This window comes from Biomphalaria glabrata, chromosome 11, assembly GCF_947242115.1.
Source record: "Biomphalaria glabrata chromosome 11, xgBioGlab47.1, whole genome shotgun sequence".
Lineage (NCBI taxonomy): Eukaryota > Metazoa > Mollusca > Gastropoda > Planorbidae > Biomphalaria > Biomphalaria glabrata.
In genome coordinates this window covers 28,651,846-28,670,483 of record NC_074721.1, presented here as the reverse complement: position 1 = coordinate 28,670,483, position 18,638 = coordinate 28,651,846, and the positions used below count along the sequence as shown (strand labels likewise).

At 36.6% G+C, this 18,638-nt stretch overlaps 1 protein-coding gene across 4 annotated transcripts in view; it reads left to right on the top strand.

Annotated features, from left to right (window-relative positions):
• The window catches only part of LOC106058724 (transient receptor potential channel-like), a 57,823-nt gene extending 39,461 nt beyond the window's left edge, over positions 1-18,362 (top strand). For 2 of the 4 annotated variants that reach the window (XM_056005038.1, XM_056005040.1), the window contains 11 exons: positions 2,674-2,934; positions 4,141-4,321; positions 5,098-5,251; positions 8,462-8,625; positions 8,731-8,821; positions 10,469-10,518; positions 11,597-11,659; positions 12,192-12,246; positions 12,474-12,535; positions 13,404-13,474; positions 14,860-18,362. In XM_056005038.1, the coding sequence (XP_055861013.1) occupies positions 2,674-2,934; positions 4,141-4,321; positions 5,098-5,251; positions 8,462-8,625; positions 8,731-8,821; positions 10,469-10,518; positions 11,597-11,659; positions 12,192-12,246; positions 12,474-12,535; positions 13,404-13,474; positions 14,860-14,898 (1,191 nt within the window). In that variant the 3' untranslated portion in view covers positions 14,899-18,362. Of the gene's footprint in view, positions 1-2,673; positions 2,935-4,140; positions 4,322-5,097; positions 5,252-8,461; positions 8,626-8,730; positions 8,822-10,468; positions 10,519-11,596; positions 11,660-12,191; positions 12,247-12,473; positions 12,536-13,403; positions 13,475-14,859 lie in introns of those variants that run through there. The other 2 variants (XR_008773840.1, XM_056005039.1) reach the window with 2 other exon arrangements.
• Positions 18,363-18,638: the final 276 nt, after the last annotated feature.

Genomic DNA, 18,638 nt, shown 5'->3' with positions numbered 1-18,638 from the left:
GGTCAGAGCGGTGTTATGTTTAACAAGTGGCTTTTCGTTCAGCTTTCATTATGACCTATCACTAATATTATGATAATTATCATGTCATTAATTTGTAGGATGATTGTCATTAACTAAAACTTTCGATCTCTCCTATGACTTTACTTCCGGTCAAACCATATTAGCTATTTACATTTTCACGCTGTGTAGTCATAAAACTCACTACATGACATTGAGGTACCATAGGTGAACTATTTTGACTATGAAACGTTTAATATTATCTTCTGTTCAAAAAGAGTTCATTTCCAGTCGTCCATCTAAAAGCTCATCTTGCAGCTACCAGCTCGTGGAGCGGGGTATGAACCTTTAACTTTCTCTCATCTTGCAGCTACCAGCTCATGGAGCGGGGCATGAACCTTTAACTTCCACTCATCTTGCAGCTACCAGCTCATGGAGCGGGGCATGAACCTTTAACTTTCTCTCATCTTGCAGCTACCAGCTCGTGGAGCGGGGCATGAACCTTTAACTTCCTCTCATCTTGCAGCTACCAGCTCATGGAGCGGGGCATGAACCTTTAACTTCCTCTCATCTTGCAGCTACCAGCTCATGGAGCGGGGCATGAACCTTTAACTTCCTCTCATCTTGCAGCTACCAGCTCATGGAGCGGGGCATGAACCTTTAACTTTCTCTCATCTTGCAGCTACCAGCTCATGGAGCGGGGCATGAACCTTTAACTTCCTCTCATCTTGCAGCTACCAGCTCATGGAGCGGGGCATGAACCTTTAACTTCCTCTCATCTTGCAGCTACCAGCTCATGGAGCGGGGCATGAACCTTTAACTTTCTCTCATCTTGCAGCTACCAGCTCATGGAGCGGGGCATGAACCTTTAACTTCCACTCATCTTGCAGCTACCAGCTCGTGGAGCGGGGCATGAACCTTTAACTTCCTCTCATCTTGCAGCTACCAGCTCATGGAGCGGGGCATGAACCTTTAACTTCCTCTCATCTTGCAGCTACCAGCTCATGGAGCGGGGCATGAACCTTTAACTTCCTCTCATCTTGCAGCTACCAGCTCATGGAGCGGGGCATGAACCTTTAACTTCCTCTCATCTTGCAGCTACCAGCTCGTGGAGCGGGGCATGAACCTTTAACTTCCTCTCATCTTGCAGCTACCAGCTCATGGAGCGGGGCATGAACCTTTAACTTCCTCTCATCTTGCAGCTACCAGCTCATGGAGCGGGGCATGAACCTTTAACTTCCTCTCATCTTGCAGCTACCAGCTCATGGAGCGGGGCATGAACCTTTAACTTCCTCTCATCTTGCAGCTACCAGCTCGTGGAGCGGGGCATGAACCTTTAACTTCCTCTCATCTTGCAGCTACCAGCTCATGGAGCGGGGCATGAACCTTTAACTTCCTCTCATCTTGCAGCTACCAGCTCATGGAGCGGGGCATGAACCTTTAACTTCCACTCATGTTTTCTTCAGTCAGTGTGTGTTCTTAGGTCTATCAAAACAGACTGTCTGCCCCTCAACACTAAAGCGTTTCCATGTTCTTGTGTTAACTCTTTCTCTCCTAACTTACAACACCAACCAAATTTGGTTTTATAAACTTTAATTTTTGTTTTATATAAACAGAGCATGCATTATTCTATAATTATATACCTAATATAACATTTATTGAAGGTATTGAAGGTTTAATTATAACATGGTAGTGAAGCACACATAACTAATTCCACCGGAACCAAAAAAATAATAATTACGGAGAGAAACAGTTAAAGGTCCTAGCGATTAACGTCACTAAGTATCTGAATTATGGCAATTCTTTCTTTCTTCTTGAGCTGACCATATCAGCTGACCATATCACCTATTCGAAAACCAGTAGTAAATCTAAGACATTAAATGGCGAAAATCAAATAAAGCCAGATGAAACCGTTTCATTAGATAATTAAGATGAATTAAAGTATAACAATGATGGCAATGTTTTCTATTCCGAAGACGAAGAACGAGGGCAGTGTTTGACGTGACTAACCAAACTCAGGTGCAGCATTCACAGCAGACACAGATGGACATGAAAGTTCATTTTAAGAAGGAACTCTTGTTTTCTCCAAAAGATTGTAATTTTAACTAGTCTAATATTGTGGACAAGAAAGTACACAACTGGATTATCTGATGGGGCCGGGTTATAACTATTAAATTATCAGCAGAACAAGAAATCATAGATAAATAATAGTTGAGGTTGGTTTTTTTTTGTGTGCAACCATTGCAGTCCCATAATAAAGCAATAATAAACCAAGAATAAACCAAGAATAAATCAAGAATAAACCAATAATAAATCAAGAATAAATTAAGAATATACCAAGAATTAACCAAGAATAAACCAAGAAAAAATCAAGAATATATCTGAAGATGAGAAACAATTTCGAGTTATTAGAAACAAAACTAATGCGATGAAATGTTTGAAAAGGGCGTAAAAGATAGTTTAAAACATATTTTCTTATAGCAAAAAAATTTGTTTCGCAAAAATACATTTCTAAATTGTCCGTGTTTTCATCAAAGTACAAAAGATGAAACTATTAGTTGCAGGTGTAACACAACACAATTAATTGAAATACAACAAAAACAAAAACTAAAAAGCAGAATCATGGATTAAAAAAAATACTTATTATGTACTAAAAATATATTTGTTTATTTCTAGATATTGAGGAATGAAATCAATTTGATTCGAGGACCTGTAGATTTGAACGTATTCGCTTGGCTGGAGGCTTTTGCTATACTACTCTTCTTGCTTGCTTGGTTACTTCGACTCTTTGCTTATCTCAACCCTTCCAGCAGCAACATGATGAACTGGGCAAGAGCCGCGTTTAGTGTGGACTTTATGGCATTTACTGTCTCAGCCTTAGAACTCTGTTACACCATCAAGTTCTTGGGGCCGCTGTTGCTCATGATCATACGAATGGTTTGTAATGCACTTAGTAACGCAGTAACTAATACAAATGTAAATTAGACAATAATTTGGACATATTATCGTCCCCGATATATTACAATAGGAAAACATACAAATGTACATCTATCACATTGAAACAGGAGGCGTGGTGTAACATCTCTTGGGTTTATGAACGAGTAATTCATCTCTAAGTGTTTCTTTACTAAAGTGGTTCTCAACCTGTGGGTCGCGAACCCCTTAGGGGTCGATTGACGATTTGCCAGGGCTCGCCATATACTATCGAAGAAATGGATTGTTTAGTTTATGTCTCTATTGTTGTGTGTGTGTGCGTGGTGGGGGTCGCAGCAGAGTGGGGGATTGTAAAAAGGGGTCGCCGAGCTTAAAAGGTTGAAAACCCCCGCACTTTACTTAGTCAACGCGAATGCCGTGTAGAGCTTGAAACTTGTGTAGCACAACAGATATTAGAAAACTTTTAGTAACTCACTTGTCACTAGACAATAGATTTATTGAATAAATAACTTGGCTGAACCAGACGCAAATGCACAATGTACACTCAAATAATAATAATATCACAACTATAGTTACAACTTCAAGTTCAGAATAAACTCATAGTTCTTTACAACATACATATTCATGTTGAAAATATCCTTGTCCTTACTCTACAAGGACCCAAGTAACAACCACCGTTTTCACTTCATGGTCAGTTTCAGACCAATAGCTTTCCCGTGAAAAGAGCACGAGATGGATGATTAAGTGATTACAAAATCACTTGATTTCACAGTAATCTCAAACGAGGCTGTGACACGTGGTGGTTGAGCGGTAAAACACATAACTACTAAACCGGGGTCCGGGGTTCGAATCCTGCTGGTATAGCGCTGCTGGTGACCTTAGGGCGCCTCTAAGTCCACCCAGCCCTAATGGGTACCTGACGTTAGTTCGGTAAAGTAAATGCGGTTCGTCTTTGTGCTGGCCACATGACACTCTCGTGAAGCGTCCTTGTTACTTCCCAAACTCTAAAGCTAAAATTTTGCAAACATTTATTTTGCACAATACAGGAATCAATAAACAAATATAATAAAAAATTTCAACTGTCATATGCTTAAAACATTTTATAATTATTTCTTAGATTATTTTAATAATTGATTTAATAATTAGAATTGACTGAAAAGTATCTAAAAAAATAAACATAATAATTGTGTATTTATTTGTTTTCTTTAGTTGAAAACTTTGCTCCAATTCATTATCATCGTGATGGTCATTTGTTTTGCCTACTCCGTCGCCTCAGAGTCAGTGTTGTATCCCCAATCAAGATTATCTCCACATTTAATCTTCTTTGTTATGAGAAAAGCTTTTTGGGCGATGTTTGGAGAGTTTAATTTAAACGAACTTGAAGATCAAGGTAAACATTGAATTACTATCTCTGACTTTACAATACTTAGGGTAAACATTGAATTACTATCTCTGACTTTACAATACTTAGGGTTAACATTGAATTACTAGCTATGACTTCACAATACTTAGGGTAAACATTGAATTACTAGCTATGACTTCACAATACTTAGGGTTAACATTGAATTACTAGCTATGACTTCACAATACTTAGGGTTAACATTGAATTACTAGCTATGACTTCACAATACTTAGGGTAAACATTGAATAACAAGCAATTAATTTACAACACTTAGGGCAAAAATTGAATTACTAGCTATGACTTCACAATGCTTCACGCTACAACAGTGGGGGGCCAAAAGTTTTCTAAGAATCTATTGAAAATTAAAAGATATGCTCTAGACATAAAAATAACACAATTATAAAGTTTCTGATACAAATTTATTTTAACCGAAGTTTCATTTTGTAGTATACTACATTCTAGAAATCGCTGAAGCTTGGTGTAGGTGTCAGTTACTACTCTTTGCTTGTCCTTCTTTTAATTCCACAGGAACTATTATTTGGCTTCGAAACATTTTTTTGTGATTGTACGTACCTAATAAAATGTTAGTGATTATTTTATTTAAAATAATTATTGAAATAACCGAAACGTTTCTTCTTCAATGTGGAAACAAAGTATCCACTAAATTAAACAGATTACCGACGCCTTAATCAGTTCAAAAGGTCTTGTGTCTCTAGTTTTTTTTTTTTGTTCATATATATTATTTTAATTTAATCTTTGTTTAGGTACATCCTGCACCAATGATCCAGACGTCTACAATAACTTTGTTCTAGACAGATGCCCAACAAAAGCTGGTCGATATTATGTCCCTCCCCTGCTGGGCATTTATTACATCATCGTCAACATACTGCTCTTTAATCTTCTTATTGCTATTTTAAAGTAAGAATAGACATTTTAAGTGTTTAGACATTTTTTAGTACACAATGATGTCTGTAGATATAGCTAGCTTCTATTTTACATATCTCTAGAACTGAAACCTTATTATATCTTATCTTATATAATGCAGACGTTACTTCGAAAAAGAAGATGATTACGTCCTTCGCATCATGCATATTGTTACAAATGAACAGTGACAGGTAGAGGTCACTATGTGTGACCCCGGCGAGATGACACAGCACCGAGTGTTATCTGGAATCTATGCGTGTAAACAAAGACAGGATGTGACGTGCCTCACGTGTTGTTCCAGAGGACGAACAGATACCAAATCAAGAAGCTATCACAGTGGCCGAAACACTCGTGGATAACTGGATCAGTCGCTTTGGTGTACCTAATGAGTTGCACTCTGACCAGGGCAGGAACTTCGAGTCCAAAGTTTTCCAGGAGATGTGCAAGACACTTGGCATCGAAAAGACTCACACGACAGCTCTCCATCCGCAATCTGATGGGATGGTGAAGCGATTCAGCAGAACCCTAGAACAACATCTGTCTAAGGTTACTGATGACCGACAAGACGACTGGGACACCCATATCCCCATGTTCCTCATGTCATACAGAGGATCCGTTTATAGCACCACAGGATATACCCCAGCGAAGATGTTATTTGGTCGTGAGCTTCGTCTACCATGTGACCTGTTATTTGGGATTCCGAGAGATACGCAAGTGTCTTCAACTGAATATGTCACCAATCTCCGAAGACGATTGGAGAATGCTCATGTATTGGCCAGCAGAAACATCAAGACCAACAGTGACCTGATGAAAACGAGGTATGACTAACGGGCCAATACGTCGGGGTTCCATGAGAATGATCTAGTGTGGCTCTATAACCCACAGAGACGAAAAGGCAGATCCCCGAAACTCCAAAGAGACTGGGAAGGTCCATACCGTGTCGTAAAAACAATAAACGACGTGGTCTACCGGATACTGAAAAGTCCACGGTCCAAGCTGAAGGTTGTCCACGTTGACCGACTCCATCAGTACCGTGGTGAAATAGAATCTGTTCGGGACGAACAGATCTAAGAAGGGGGCAGTGTTACGAATGAACAGTGACAGGTAGAGGTCACTATGTGTGACCCCGGCGAGATGACACAGCACCGAGTGTTATCTGGAATCTATGCGTGTAAACAAAGACAGGATGTGACGTGCCTCACGTGTTGTTCCAGAGGACGAACAGATTTACGAAGGGGGGGCATTGTGACAAATGAACAGTAACAGTTAGAGGTCACTACGTGTGACCTCGGCGAGATGACACTGCAGCAGGTATCCTCTGGAATCGACATGTATAAACAACAACAGGATGTGATGTTTCCTCCCATGTTGTTCCAGAGGGTACTAGCAGTGTTTTTTGCAACAATAGACAAGCGATTAGGGACTCTTTATAAACCAGAGATGTTCATGTGAAAAGAGTAAGTACAGTCGTCGATACTGTTCTCTACTGTGCGAGACAGTAGAAGAGAGTGGACTTGAGCCGTTACAGTCGATACAGTTGATGTAAGACGTATACGCTACATGTTACAGTGACGAATTGTTATAGTTATAATTCAATAAAGTTATATAAAGCTGAAAGTTGAGTCGTCAAGTTCTTTGCAGTGTTTCTTTTATTTGTGTGCCTAGTACATTTAGCCAGAAAATCAGAAATACGTAACAATATTAACAAATGACTTAAATTCTGCCAAGTCACTGTTTTCCTGGCTGGCTCAGGCACCTATTCCATTTTTTTCTGCATCCCTTGGTTAAGAAAGGTATTATGTGGCCATCTCAAGAACCTACCGCCTTTAATTTCTCCTGATAATTGTTAGGTGCCATCTTGAGTTGGGAGGACTCAGAGCGCCCTAAAACGTACACCAAAATTGAGTTTTCTGATCTCATAAATTTCAACTCATTATGCGCTGTCTGTTCTACTTATGTGTATGTTTCTGTTGTGTTGTCTTTACATGACAAGTGTGTCCCTGTAATCACAACAAATTTCCCTGAGGCTCAATAAAGCAATCGCAGTCTTTAGTCTTTGTCAAGTCATTGAATAATAATTTTGAGTAAGAGAAGGAAATTAAAGTGAGCTACATTATTGTAATGGTTCATCTCAGACTTCATTTCATACATTTTACAGAATATTATATATATATATATATATATATATATATATATATATATATATATATATATATATATATATATATATATATATATATATATATATATTGTTACAAATGAACAGTGACAAGTAGAGGTCAACGTGTGACCCCAGCGAAATGACACAGCTGCCAGTGTTCTCTGGAATCTACCCGTATAAACAAAGACAGGATGTGACGTGTCCTCACGTGTTATTCCAGAAGATACTAGCAGTGTTTGCAACTTTGAAGGAGCGATTAGGGACTCTATATAAGCCAGAGAGTTAATGTGAAAATCAATCGTGAGTGAGCCGTTACAGTCGATACAGACGATGTAAGACTAGTGGAAGAGAAATGTGTACGACTCGATGCAAGTTAACTAGGGTAGAGTTAACTGGAGTGGACTACTGTCGTTAAAGTCTATACAGCGAACTGCAGTGGAATTGAGCCGTTACAGTCGATACAGTCGATGTAAGACGTGTGCGGCTCTGTTTCGGTAGACTTGAGTACGACTTGGTTCAGCTTTGGGAGACCTGGAGCGACACTGGGAATGTTTGTCGTTGGTCTGTTCTGTGGAATACGTGTCGATGCAAGTTGAGAAGAGATGAATTGCAACAAAGTGAAGAGATGAATTGCAACGAAGTATAGGTAACTGTAAACTGACAGATATTGTACAGTCTTCTACGCTACATGTTACAGTGACGAATTGTTATAGTTAATATTCAATAAAGTTATATAAAGCTGAAAGTTGAGAGGTCAAGTTCTTTGCAGTGTTTTTTTTAATTTGTGTGCCTACTAATAGATTTAGCCAGAAGATTCAGAAATACGTAACAATATATATATATTATAATATATATATATTTGTACACAACATGTACTGGGCCGGATTAAACCTTTCGGCGGGCTGGAGTTGGCCAGCGGGTCGTTGTTTGCCCATCCCTGATCTAGATAGCCATGTTTGTATCACTTATAAACAGAGTTAGTTTCAAATTCAAAATTGTTGCAAAGATCAACACTCCAAACTGTTCTCCAATTCTGTTTGTAGCTACAAGATTGAGCCAGTCGCTTTAAAAAGTAAAGAAATTTGGCAACATCAGACTGTTCAGCTAACAATTAAATACAGCAGAGTTATCTTTCTTCCACCGCCATTCACCCTGCTAGCGCCTTTGCTTTGGTGGTGTCGAACTCAAGAAAGTTATGCTCCATTTCGTAAGTTAGACCATGTCATAACAAATCTAAAACATAGAGTGTCATAGATGTAATTTTTTTTAGATAATCATTAGTAGTATATTATGTTACATATTAACATTTCAGCTCAAATTCCTGACAAGACTAAACGAGAAGAACTCCAAAGACTTGAAGTAGAGAAACAGTTTGCTTATCTGCAGAGTCAAAATGTGCACAAGTAAATGGTTTGCACAATTCTAGAATTGTTTGAAACTTAACTAAGTGACTTTGACATGTTCTATATGTGTTAGATGTTACTTCATAATTGAATATCATTATTCCCTAATTTAAACTTTTCTTAGGGCTGTTTGGTATTGTGTCAGGTAGGTTTGAACCTAGGATCCTAGAGACAACAGTCCAAAGCGCATACCATTAAACCTGGCAACGGTCTGGAGAGATGAGAGCATCGCTAGTAGAAATGCAAATGTTTAAGAAAAATGATATGTCGAAACATTTGAATTGATCTAAAAAAAAAGGAAATTACATGTTTCATCGTCCAATCAAACAGATCTCGTATATATTATAAACATCTTGATGAAATAAGCTTTATTCGGGTTAGTTTATTGCGGAGCACAATATTTGAATCTGAAAGCGGAGATCCAATTGAGACTTAATTATGTTGTCTCAAATGTTGCCAGATAGGATTGATATAGGGTTTCATGTGACAAAGATGATACAATCTCACTCTATCTGTCTGGGAACACGTTATTTTTCCCACTTCCCATTCTCGGACCAAGTTGAAACTTTGCAAATATTTTTGTTTCTTATAAAACAGAAAAAAAAATATTTGTTAATGAAATAGTAGTAATAAACTAATTTGTTTGCTAGTGGAAAATGAAATTAAATCTTATAGTATTCAGAGACATAATTCTAAATGTCAAATTCTTGCTCTTAGATAACGCTTTTTATTTTAGTAAGTATTTTTAATTATTCATTTGGCTTATGTTATGTACAAATGATATGTGCTAAGATCGATGAAAGAGATATTGTCATCAAATTAAGTTAAATATGTGAATATATGTTGAAAGATAAAAATCTCCCTAAAGAAATGCGTATGAAGAGGGAGGGGCGATTGTGTTCTTCTTTGGTATTTATATGTTGTTGAAAGGATGACAGTCGACATGCACTCATAAACTACACACATAAAAGTTCACCACTTTCAGCTTTGTTAAAGACTTTCCCGTCTATTCTGTCCTTAACATTATTTTACTTTATTTATGACACTTTGTGTGGTTTATAAAATCAGAAAGAGAGAAAGAGAGAGTCGGGGAGAGAATGGGAGATTTAAAAAAGCGAGAGCCAGAAAGGTTTAGAGAGATCGAGAAAGAGATATAGAGAGAGACGAATATAAAAATAGATGCAAAATGAGAGAGATAGTAAAGAAAGATAAGTAGAGTAACAGAACAAGAGAGAAATACTGATAAAGAAAGTCAGAGGAAAAGAGAGAAATACTGATAGAGAAAGTCAGAGGAAAAGAGAGAAATACTGATAGAGAAAGTCAGAGAAAACAGAGAAATACTGATAGAGAAAGTCAGAGGAAAAGAGAGAAATACTGATAGAGAAAGTCAGAGGAAAAGAGAGAAATACTGATAGAGAAAGTCAGAGAAAAGAGAGAAATACTAATAGAGAAAGTCAGAGGAAAAGAGAGAAATACTGATAGAGAAATTCAGTGGAAAAGAGAGAAATACTGATAGAGAAAGTCAGAGAAAAGAGAGAAATACTGGTTAAAAGTCAGAAAAAAAGAGAAATACGTCTAGAAAGTCAGAGAAAATGAGACAAAGCTAACAACTAAAGTAACAAGTAATGTTATATTTAACTTTACCAGCACACCTTTAACAGTCAAGTGCAATGGGTATATCTATTGTCCGCATAAAGGTAAGATCTATACCTAACATAAGGTTCATAATTTTAAAGTTTTGTTGTGTTTTTAGAGGTTCCCCGAAAGGGGAAAAGGCGTTAATAGTTTTGTGTGGAAAGTCTGTCCGTCCGTCCCGTTTAGATCTCGTAAAATTGAAAAAATAGTGAAAATCCGACATCATAATATTTTAGACCATTCAAAGGTCTCATGCAACGGTACTTTTTTTCTTTCTGAAATCGAAAACATTAACGTTTTAAATCCCTATTACAAGCAGTTTTTTCAGAGTAAATACACCACTTTTACAGCTATTCACTATTAATAGTACCAAACACGGCAGACTATTTAGTAGGTGTCATACAAAGAACTCTAAACTCATTTATATCAATGGTATTAGATTTTTTGTCAACTTTTTAAAAAAAGTTTTATTGCAAAGTTAAGTAAGTTCTGTCATACTAACTACTACATATAATATACAAAGAATCTGGACATAATTTAAAACAACAACTGCAGTAACCAGTAACTCCCAACAAAACACTTAACTAAAGGATTTTTTTACGGATACGTATTTTTTTTTTATTGAGAAATGTAGATTGACCCTTTACAAAATATTTTCATCAATAAGATTTTCATTATGAGACATTAGTTAGGCCTGGTTCACATCTAATGTCACATTTACTTTCACCTATCATTTGGTCTGCTAAACTGCTGAGGCACCACACAAGATCTGTCAAATGTCTTCCTCTATCCTCCATTCTTGTCTATCATTTGTCTTTGACAGAATTTCATTTTGATATTCTTTCTGAAAATATTGAAACTTGTCATATTACCTGCCTGTGTCAAAACTCTACAGGGGCCGATTTTTTTTTTTAGAACCAACACAATTTAGTTTTAGTTTTAGCCTTGAACACAGCATTCCATATTGCTCTACCCAAAGTGCTTAAAAAATTATCTCTCAGTCATTCTTGTCAAGTTCTTCGCCAATGCGAATACTTCAGAACAGTTTAGTTTCCCCAAACTCTCTAAGAGAGACACTGAGTAATGAGACAAACTTCTTTTGCCTTCACTTAATATCCACATGTCTCTCCTCTGTTTCAGAGAAATCAACATGGCTTCCCATTCATGGCTCTGTAACAACATCAGAAGTCTCTCCAAAAGCAGTTAAGATTATCTACGCTTATCTACGCTTTACAATACATTACCATTTTATTTGAACAAAATCAATAGAAAATTATACCTTAGATTAGACCAAATAACTATTTAAAAATATTCAAATGGTTCAAAATTAAAAATTGCAGTAGAAGAAATAAACAATGACTATACCCTATACTTTTCTTTTTTATACAATTCTTCCCTATTGGTCTTACGTTAAAGTCTGTGTTTAACGTTTTGAACTAAACTAGTTGTTTTATTTGATAGAGATGGTAAGGTACGCTTGAAATAAAACCTGATGCAAGATTTAAAAAAAAAATAACTTGAAATAAACCAAGTATTTTAATGAAACTCCCACGTAGAATAAAGCTGTTGTTGCATTATGTTTAGTTTTAGATTTCTGCAAGCGTCATGGTTATTCACTGGCTAGTTCTTGAAACATCTTCACATCTAGCACTCAAATATAAATCATTGTTATAGAAATGGTAGAATTATGTTTAAATGAAAAGCTTGTTATAGATTAGCTTCCCTTCTTTTATAGATGGTATATTGAATAGAAATCGAAGGCCACAGTCGTCAAAACGTTACTTTGCTACGTAAGTTTCATCTTTATTTTCTTCGACTTTTTGTTTACCCTTTATATTTTCTCCAATATTAGACAGTAACAAGAATAGTTGGGGTTAGGGTTTAAATAACGGAAATATAACAGAGCTATAATAGAAATACTTATTTACTACTGCTAGCTTTCTACATATAAAAGTGCCAATTTTAACGTAGTATTGTTTACCTCAATTCTTTTAATAGTAAATTCTTATTATTATAGGCGAGTGAATTACAGACATGGTATACAGTGGAGGGTAGTTGGTATCAAGAAATCCAACAGAGGTATAGCAACAATTTGTGTCCTCTGTTTATATCTCATCAATCAAATTGAATCAGATATTCTTTCTCTCTCTCTCTCTCCTTCTCTATCTCCTTCACTCTCTCCGTTTCTATCTCCTTCTCTCTCTCTGCTTCTCTATCTCTTCTCTCTCTCTCCTTCTCTCTCTCTCTCCTTCTCTCTCTCTCTCCTTTTTTCTCCCTCTTCTCTCTCTCCTTCTCTCTCTCTCCTTTTCTCTTCTCTCTCTCTTCTTTTCTCTTCTCTCTCTCTCCTTTTCTCTCTCCTTCTCTCTCTCCTTCTTTTTCTCCTTCTCTCTCTCCTTCTCTCTCCTTCTCTCTCTCCTTCTCTCTCTCCTTCTCTTTCTCCTTCTCTCTCTCCTTCTCTCTCTCCTTCTCTCTCTCCTTCTCTTTCTCCTTCTCTCTCTCCTTTTCTCTCTCCTTTTCTCTCCTTCTCTCTCTCTTCTTTCTCTCTCTCCTTCTCTCTCTCTCCTTCTCTCTCTTTTCTCTTCTCTCTCTTCTCTCTCTCCTCTCTCTCTACTTCTATCTCTCCTTCTCTCTTACCTTCACTATCCTTTTCTCTCTTCTCTCTCCTTCTCTATCTCCTTCCCTCACTCTTTTCTCTCTCGCTCTCCCCTCTCTCGCTCTCTCCTTCTTGTTTTCTCTCCATCTTTCTCTCCTTTTTTCTCTCCTTCTCTCTCTCTGACTCACTCTCTCTCACTCTCTCTTTCTCTATCTCTTTCCTCTCTCTCTAAAATAAAATAAGCTATATAAATTAAATTCCTATCATATAATTACCAACTTTAATCTATAGCTTACTTCAAGACTCTAATAGCAGTACAATAAGAAATATAATCTATAATATTGGTGTTCCTAGACCATGAGATACACAGTGCTTCAAGTTACTCCGTCAACTCACTAGATGAACAAACACAAGCTATTATATCGGTTAGTAGAAGACCGAAGTCAACTGTCATATCGGTTAGCAGTAGACTGAAGTCAACTGTCATATCGGTTAGCAGTAGACTGAAGTAAACTGTCATATCGGTTAGCAGTAGACTAAAGTAAACTGTCATATCGGTTAGCAGTAGACTGAAGTCAACTGTCATATCGGTTAGCAGTAGACTGAAGTAGATATTTCATCAGTTACTTTTATTTATTTATTTTTTACCTTATACATTTAGTTATTAGCTAACATATAAATAAATATATTGCAGACAAAGGCTTTGATATCTCACATAGAGTAAAAAGTATTTGATTAACTGTGTTTCTAGGTTATACACTTATTTTCGCTTCAAAATTTATTCGCATGTATTACCAAGGCTTAGAGTTAATTAAGCAATGAACTATCATTCTTGCTACCTGGAAACTGGATTGTAGACATGCATCGACAATACGAGGTGGTAGATTTGATGGTTTGGATACAATTTAGCACAAAGAACTGATGGAACAAAGGACCTTACTTAGTTTGTATTGAAGGGTTCAAATCACTGTCTTTTGTTTGTCATTACAAGATCTAATAAATATTGCGCGCGCACCCTGTACTGGTTTAGGATCTGTCTCAAAACAAGCTCATTGACCAGGCTCAAAGTGTTTAGTTATTGAAAGCATTATTTTTTTAGTTTATTTTTTTTTAGTTTCTTTCTTGTTAGTTGAAATTGTTGATGATCTTTGCCGAAATTTTTTAAGGGTTCTCATATCTTGTCTTGTAACTGTTATGCCGAGGATTATATAGATAAATATATCTTGATCTACATGCTATTTTAGAGATTTTATAAATAAAGATCCTTTTAATTCAAATACAGAACTTTAATTCAAAACTTGGAAGCACAAGAATATAAATAAATAAATAAAGAAAGAAATATATAAATATATATTACCAGTACACACCGCCTACGTTGACTATTTGGTATGCACTGCAGCGCGGCACTATAACTGTGGAACACTTAAATAAAGGAAGTTTTTTTTAGAAACTTTGAATAAGAGATTGACTCTTCACAGAAAATCTTTCTATGACATGAATTAGGACGGGGTAACATCGAACTTCACCTTCATTTTTAGCTATCTTTTGGTCTGCTGGACCGTTTGGGCATCAACCTTCTTTCTCCATTCTTCTCTGTCATTAGTCTTTGACAGAATTTCATTCGGATATTATTTTTGAAAAAAATTGAAACCTTTTTTTAACTTCAAGGGTGAACCACTTCGGGGTATGATTTAGAGTTTATATCTATACACAAACATACTTTGTAACTTTGTTTACTTTAATCTTAGTTATATTATTCACCTCTATTATTTTTCTAAAATAACTTTATGAAAATGTTTTTCTTTTACAGGATCAAATGACATTTGTGAATAAACAAAATAATAGTTGAAGTTCACTTAACAGATCATCCACATATTATCACTTAAATATTAATGCTAATAAATATGTATTTAATGTGCTATATGAGAACGAATAATAAAAATAAGAATGTAATATACATACACACATACACACACACATATATATATATATATTTTAATTATCTAAGACTCAAAGCCCTTGAGGATGTCAATGTTAACAACTGTTTAGAATTAGCGATTTCTAAAGAGCAAGTTTGTAACATTTTCAAAAACGTCAACCCAATGAAATCTGGTGGGCCTGATGGAATAAAACGGCGAATCTTAAAAGAATGTGCTGAACAGCTAGCTGAACCTTTCCAAGATATTTTTTCTACTTCATTACTAAACCATGAGATACCACCTGTGTGGAAGTCATCTATAATTGTACCTGTGCCAAAGGTTTCCAAACCGAAGGAAATGAATGACTATAGACCTGTTTCACTTACTTCCATTGTGTCTAGATTTTTAGAAAAATTGGTTAAAATGTTTCTTCTGAATGATCTTTGTAATAAGTTAGACCCTTTACAATTTGCTTACCAAAAGGGTAAAGGTGTAGACGATGCCATCCTAAATATTTTAAACTGTGTCTACAAACATCTGGACTTACCGAACACTTATGTAAGATTGTTCTTTATTGATTTCTCATCAGCTTTTAACACTATACAACTTCATTTACTCATTGATGAAAGCGTTGCAGATTAGTGCATACATAATACTATGGGCTAATAAATTTTTGACCCAGAGAGCTCAGAGGGTTAGGGTAAACAATGTTATATCTAATGAACGCATAGTTAACACAGGGGCGCCCCAGGGGGCTGTGACATCGCCATTGTGGTTTATTTTGTACACCAATGATTTTTAATCCGATAGTTCTTGTTGCTCCTTCACAATATTCGCTGATGATTTAAGAAAAATTTCCTTACGGATAATAAAGATTATTATTATGTTAGAAATGAACGAGTAGTCATTCTCTGGCGCTGCCAGGGTCGAGTTTCGCTAAAGAGAAACAAAATTCATCGTAGTCCCTTTAACAGTTTCCACTGAGGAATTTTCTGGTGATGTGGCAGGTCTGCAGCAGTACCGCCTTCTGACAGGCAACGAAGATGTTCCTAGGAATGTTAAGGGCCTTGAAGGTGTCTGTGAGGTCAGTTGTTATTATCCCCTCGGTTGATATAACAATGGGGTATATTGTTATTTTGGACAATTTCCATAGACGCTTAATCTCCAAGCCTAGGTTCCCATATTTTCTTTGTTTTTCTGTCTCAGTTTTTCTTAAATTATGAGACAGTGGTACGGCGATATCGATAATGGTAGCGGTTTTTTCTTTTTTATCGATGAACAGCAGATCCGGGCGATTGAAATCTACCGTTTTGTCGGTCAGAATAGGCCTATCCCAGTACAGCAGATGTTCAGTAGACTCGAGAACCTCTTGCGGAGAGTATTTATAATAAGGGGGAGTGTCCTTACCGATCAATTTGTACGTCAAAGCCAGGTGTTGGTGTATTAACTTTGCAACTTGGTTATGGCGACCTAGGTAGGCTGATTCTGATAGGGCTGGACATCCTGCCATAATGTGTTCAATCGACTCGCCCACATTTCCACATTTTCGGCATTTGTCGACAACATTGAGTTTCAGGATATGCTTCTCGTAATTTTTTGTCCTGATTACTCTGTCCTGTATTGCTGTAACAAAGCCTTCTGTTTCAGGGTAGAGATGACCTGCTTTGAGCCATGTTAAGGAAGCAGCCTTGTCGATGTTGTCCCCATGTAATGAAGCCGGAAATTTTCCGTGGAGTGTTTTTTCTTCCCATTGGCGAATCTCATGCCCTACGTCGTCCAAACCGATATTGACATCAGCATTGTGTAGGTTCAGAGGGGTTGCATCGGAGTCGTATTTCCGTAGGAAGGAAACTAATTTATTGCTGGAGGCGAGCAGTTTTGATCGTATTTTTAAAACTTGCATCTTACACAATTTGAAGATGTTCTGCAATCCACGACCCCCATCCTTCCTGGGCAGGTATAACCTTATGGTGGAGGACTTGGGGTGTAGACATCGAAACTTGGTTAGTAATTTTCTAGTGAGTCTGTCAATGTCATGTAGGTCGGTGTCAGTCCATTTGATCACACCGAACGTGTAAAGGAGCACAGGAACGGCCCAGCTGTTAATTGCAGTGATGAGATTACTGCCAGACAGTTTGGTGTTGAGGATTTTATTAACTCTTTGCCTATATTTGCCAAGAAAGTCCTCTTTTAATTTCTTATGGTTTATCTTGGCATTCTGGTTTATTCCAAGATATTTATAAATAGAGGCGGAGTTCAATTCCTCGATGCCTTCAAATTCAATGTTGGTGTTCGTTGCCTTGCCCTTTTTAATGCTTATGATGCCACACTTATCCAGGCCAAAAGACATACAGATATCGTCACTAAAGCATTTTACCGTTTTGATTAAGGTGTGTAATTTTTGCTCGGTTTCTGCATATAGCTTTAGATCATCCATGTATAATAAGTGGGACACACATTTTGTACATTTAGTGTCAACCCTAAAACCGTTTGTAGAGTCTTGGAGTAATGTAGATAGAGGATTAATCGCTAGGCAGAACCAGAGTGGAGATAGTGAGTCACCCTGGTATATACCTCTTCTTATGTGCACAGAACCTAGTTTATCACGATTTAGGTGCAGGTTTATCTTCCAATTATCCATACAGACTTTCAATAGTTGTTTTATTCTTGGGTTGATTCTATGGATGTCCAGGGTTTTTAATAGCCAATCATGCGGAACTGAATCGAAAGCTTTTTTGTAGTCGATGTAACACATGTGTAAATTTCTCTTTCTTCTATTAGCTTGATGCAATATAATACCATCTATAGTTAGCTGTACTTTACAGCCCATCGACTCTTCAATGCAACCTTGTTGTTCATCTGCTAGTAGCTTATGGGCAGAACTATTATTATTATTATTATTATTATTATTATAGATAGATAAAGATAGATATAGATATATAGATATAATTTTTAGATACATGATTTAAAAGATTGTTTTTCTAATGTATAAACAGAAAATTTGCAATTTATTAAAAATTATTTGCTATTTATTAAAAATGTATTATTATAATAATATAACTGAAATCTTATTTGTGTAGGCCTTATGAAAATGTAGATCGTATATCCCGAGTTATAGTGACACGAAACATAATATTAAATGTTGATGATGCACACAAGAATGTGTGATGCAGTATCTTGTTTCAAAAGCCATCTCCATAAATAGGTGTGTGTGTGTGTGTCTGTGTGTGTATTAGTCTGCGATGCGTGTGTGTATGTGTGTTGACTTCACTATGTTTAATGAAATTGGATTTTTTGTTTAACTACATCTAGTTTTCAATGTTGAATTTTCTTTTATCGTGTATGTTCATTCACATACTAACTGCTTGTATAGAAAGAGAATTCTTAAACTCTGTATGACGTCTCTTAAACATCTAGAATATAAAGCAGAAAATAAGGTCTGCGTATGTATGTATGTCTGAATTTTTTTCGAGGGGGGAGGGATAGGGGGCGATTTTTTTCTCCCACCCGAAATATATATATATATATATATTGTAATAACTTAAGGGAAGGCAACTCAACGAGGACATCACAAATACATATACATGTCTTGATCACAACATCTCGGCTCTCAACTTGGGCAAAAATCGTTAGTCTCCTAATGTCAACATCCTTTTCTGGTCTGGTTACT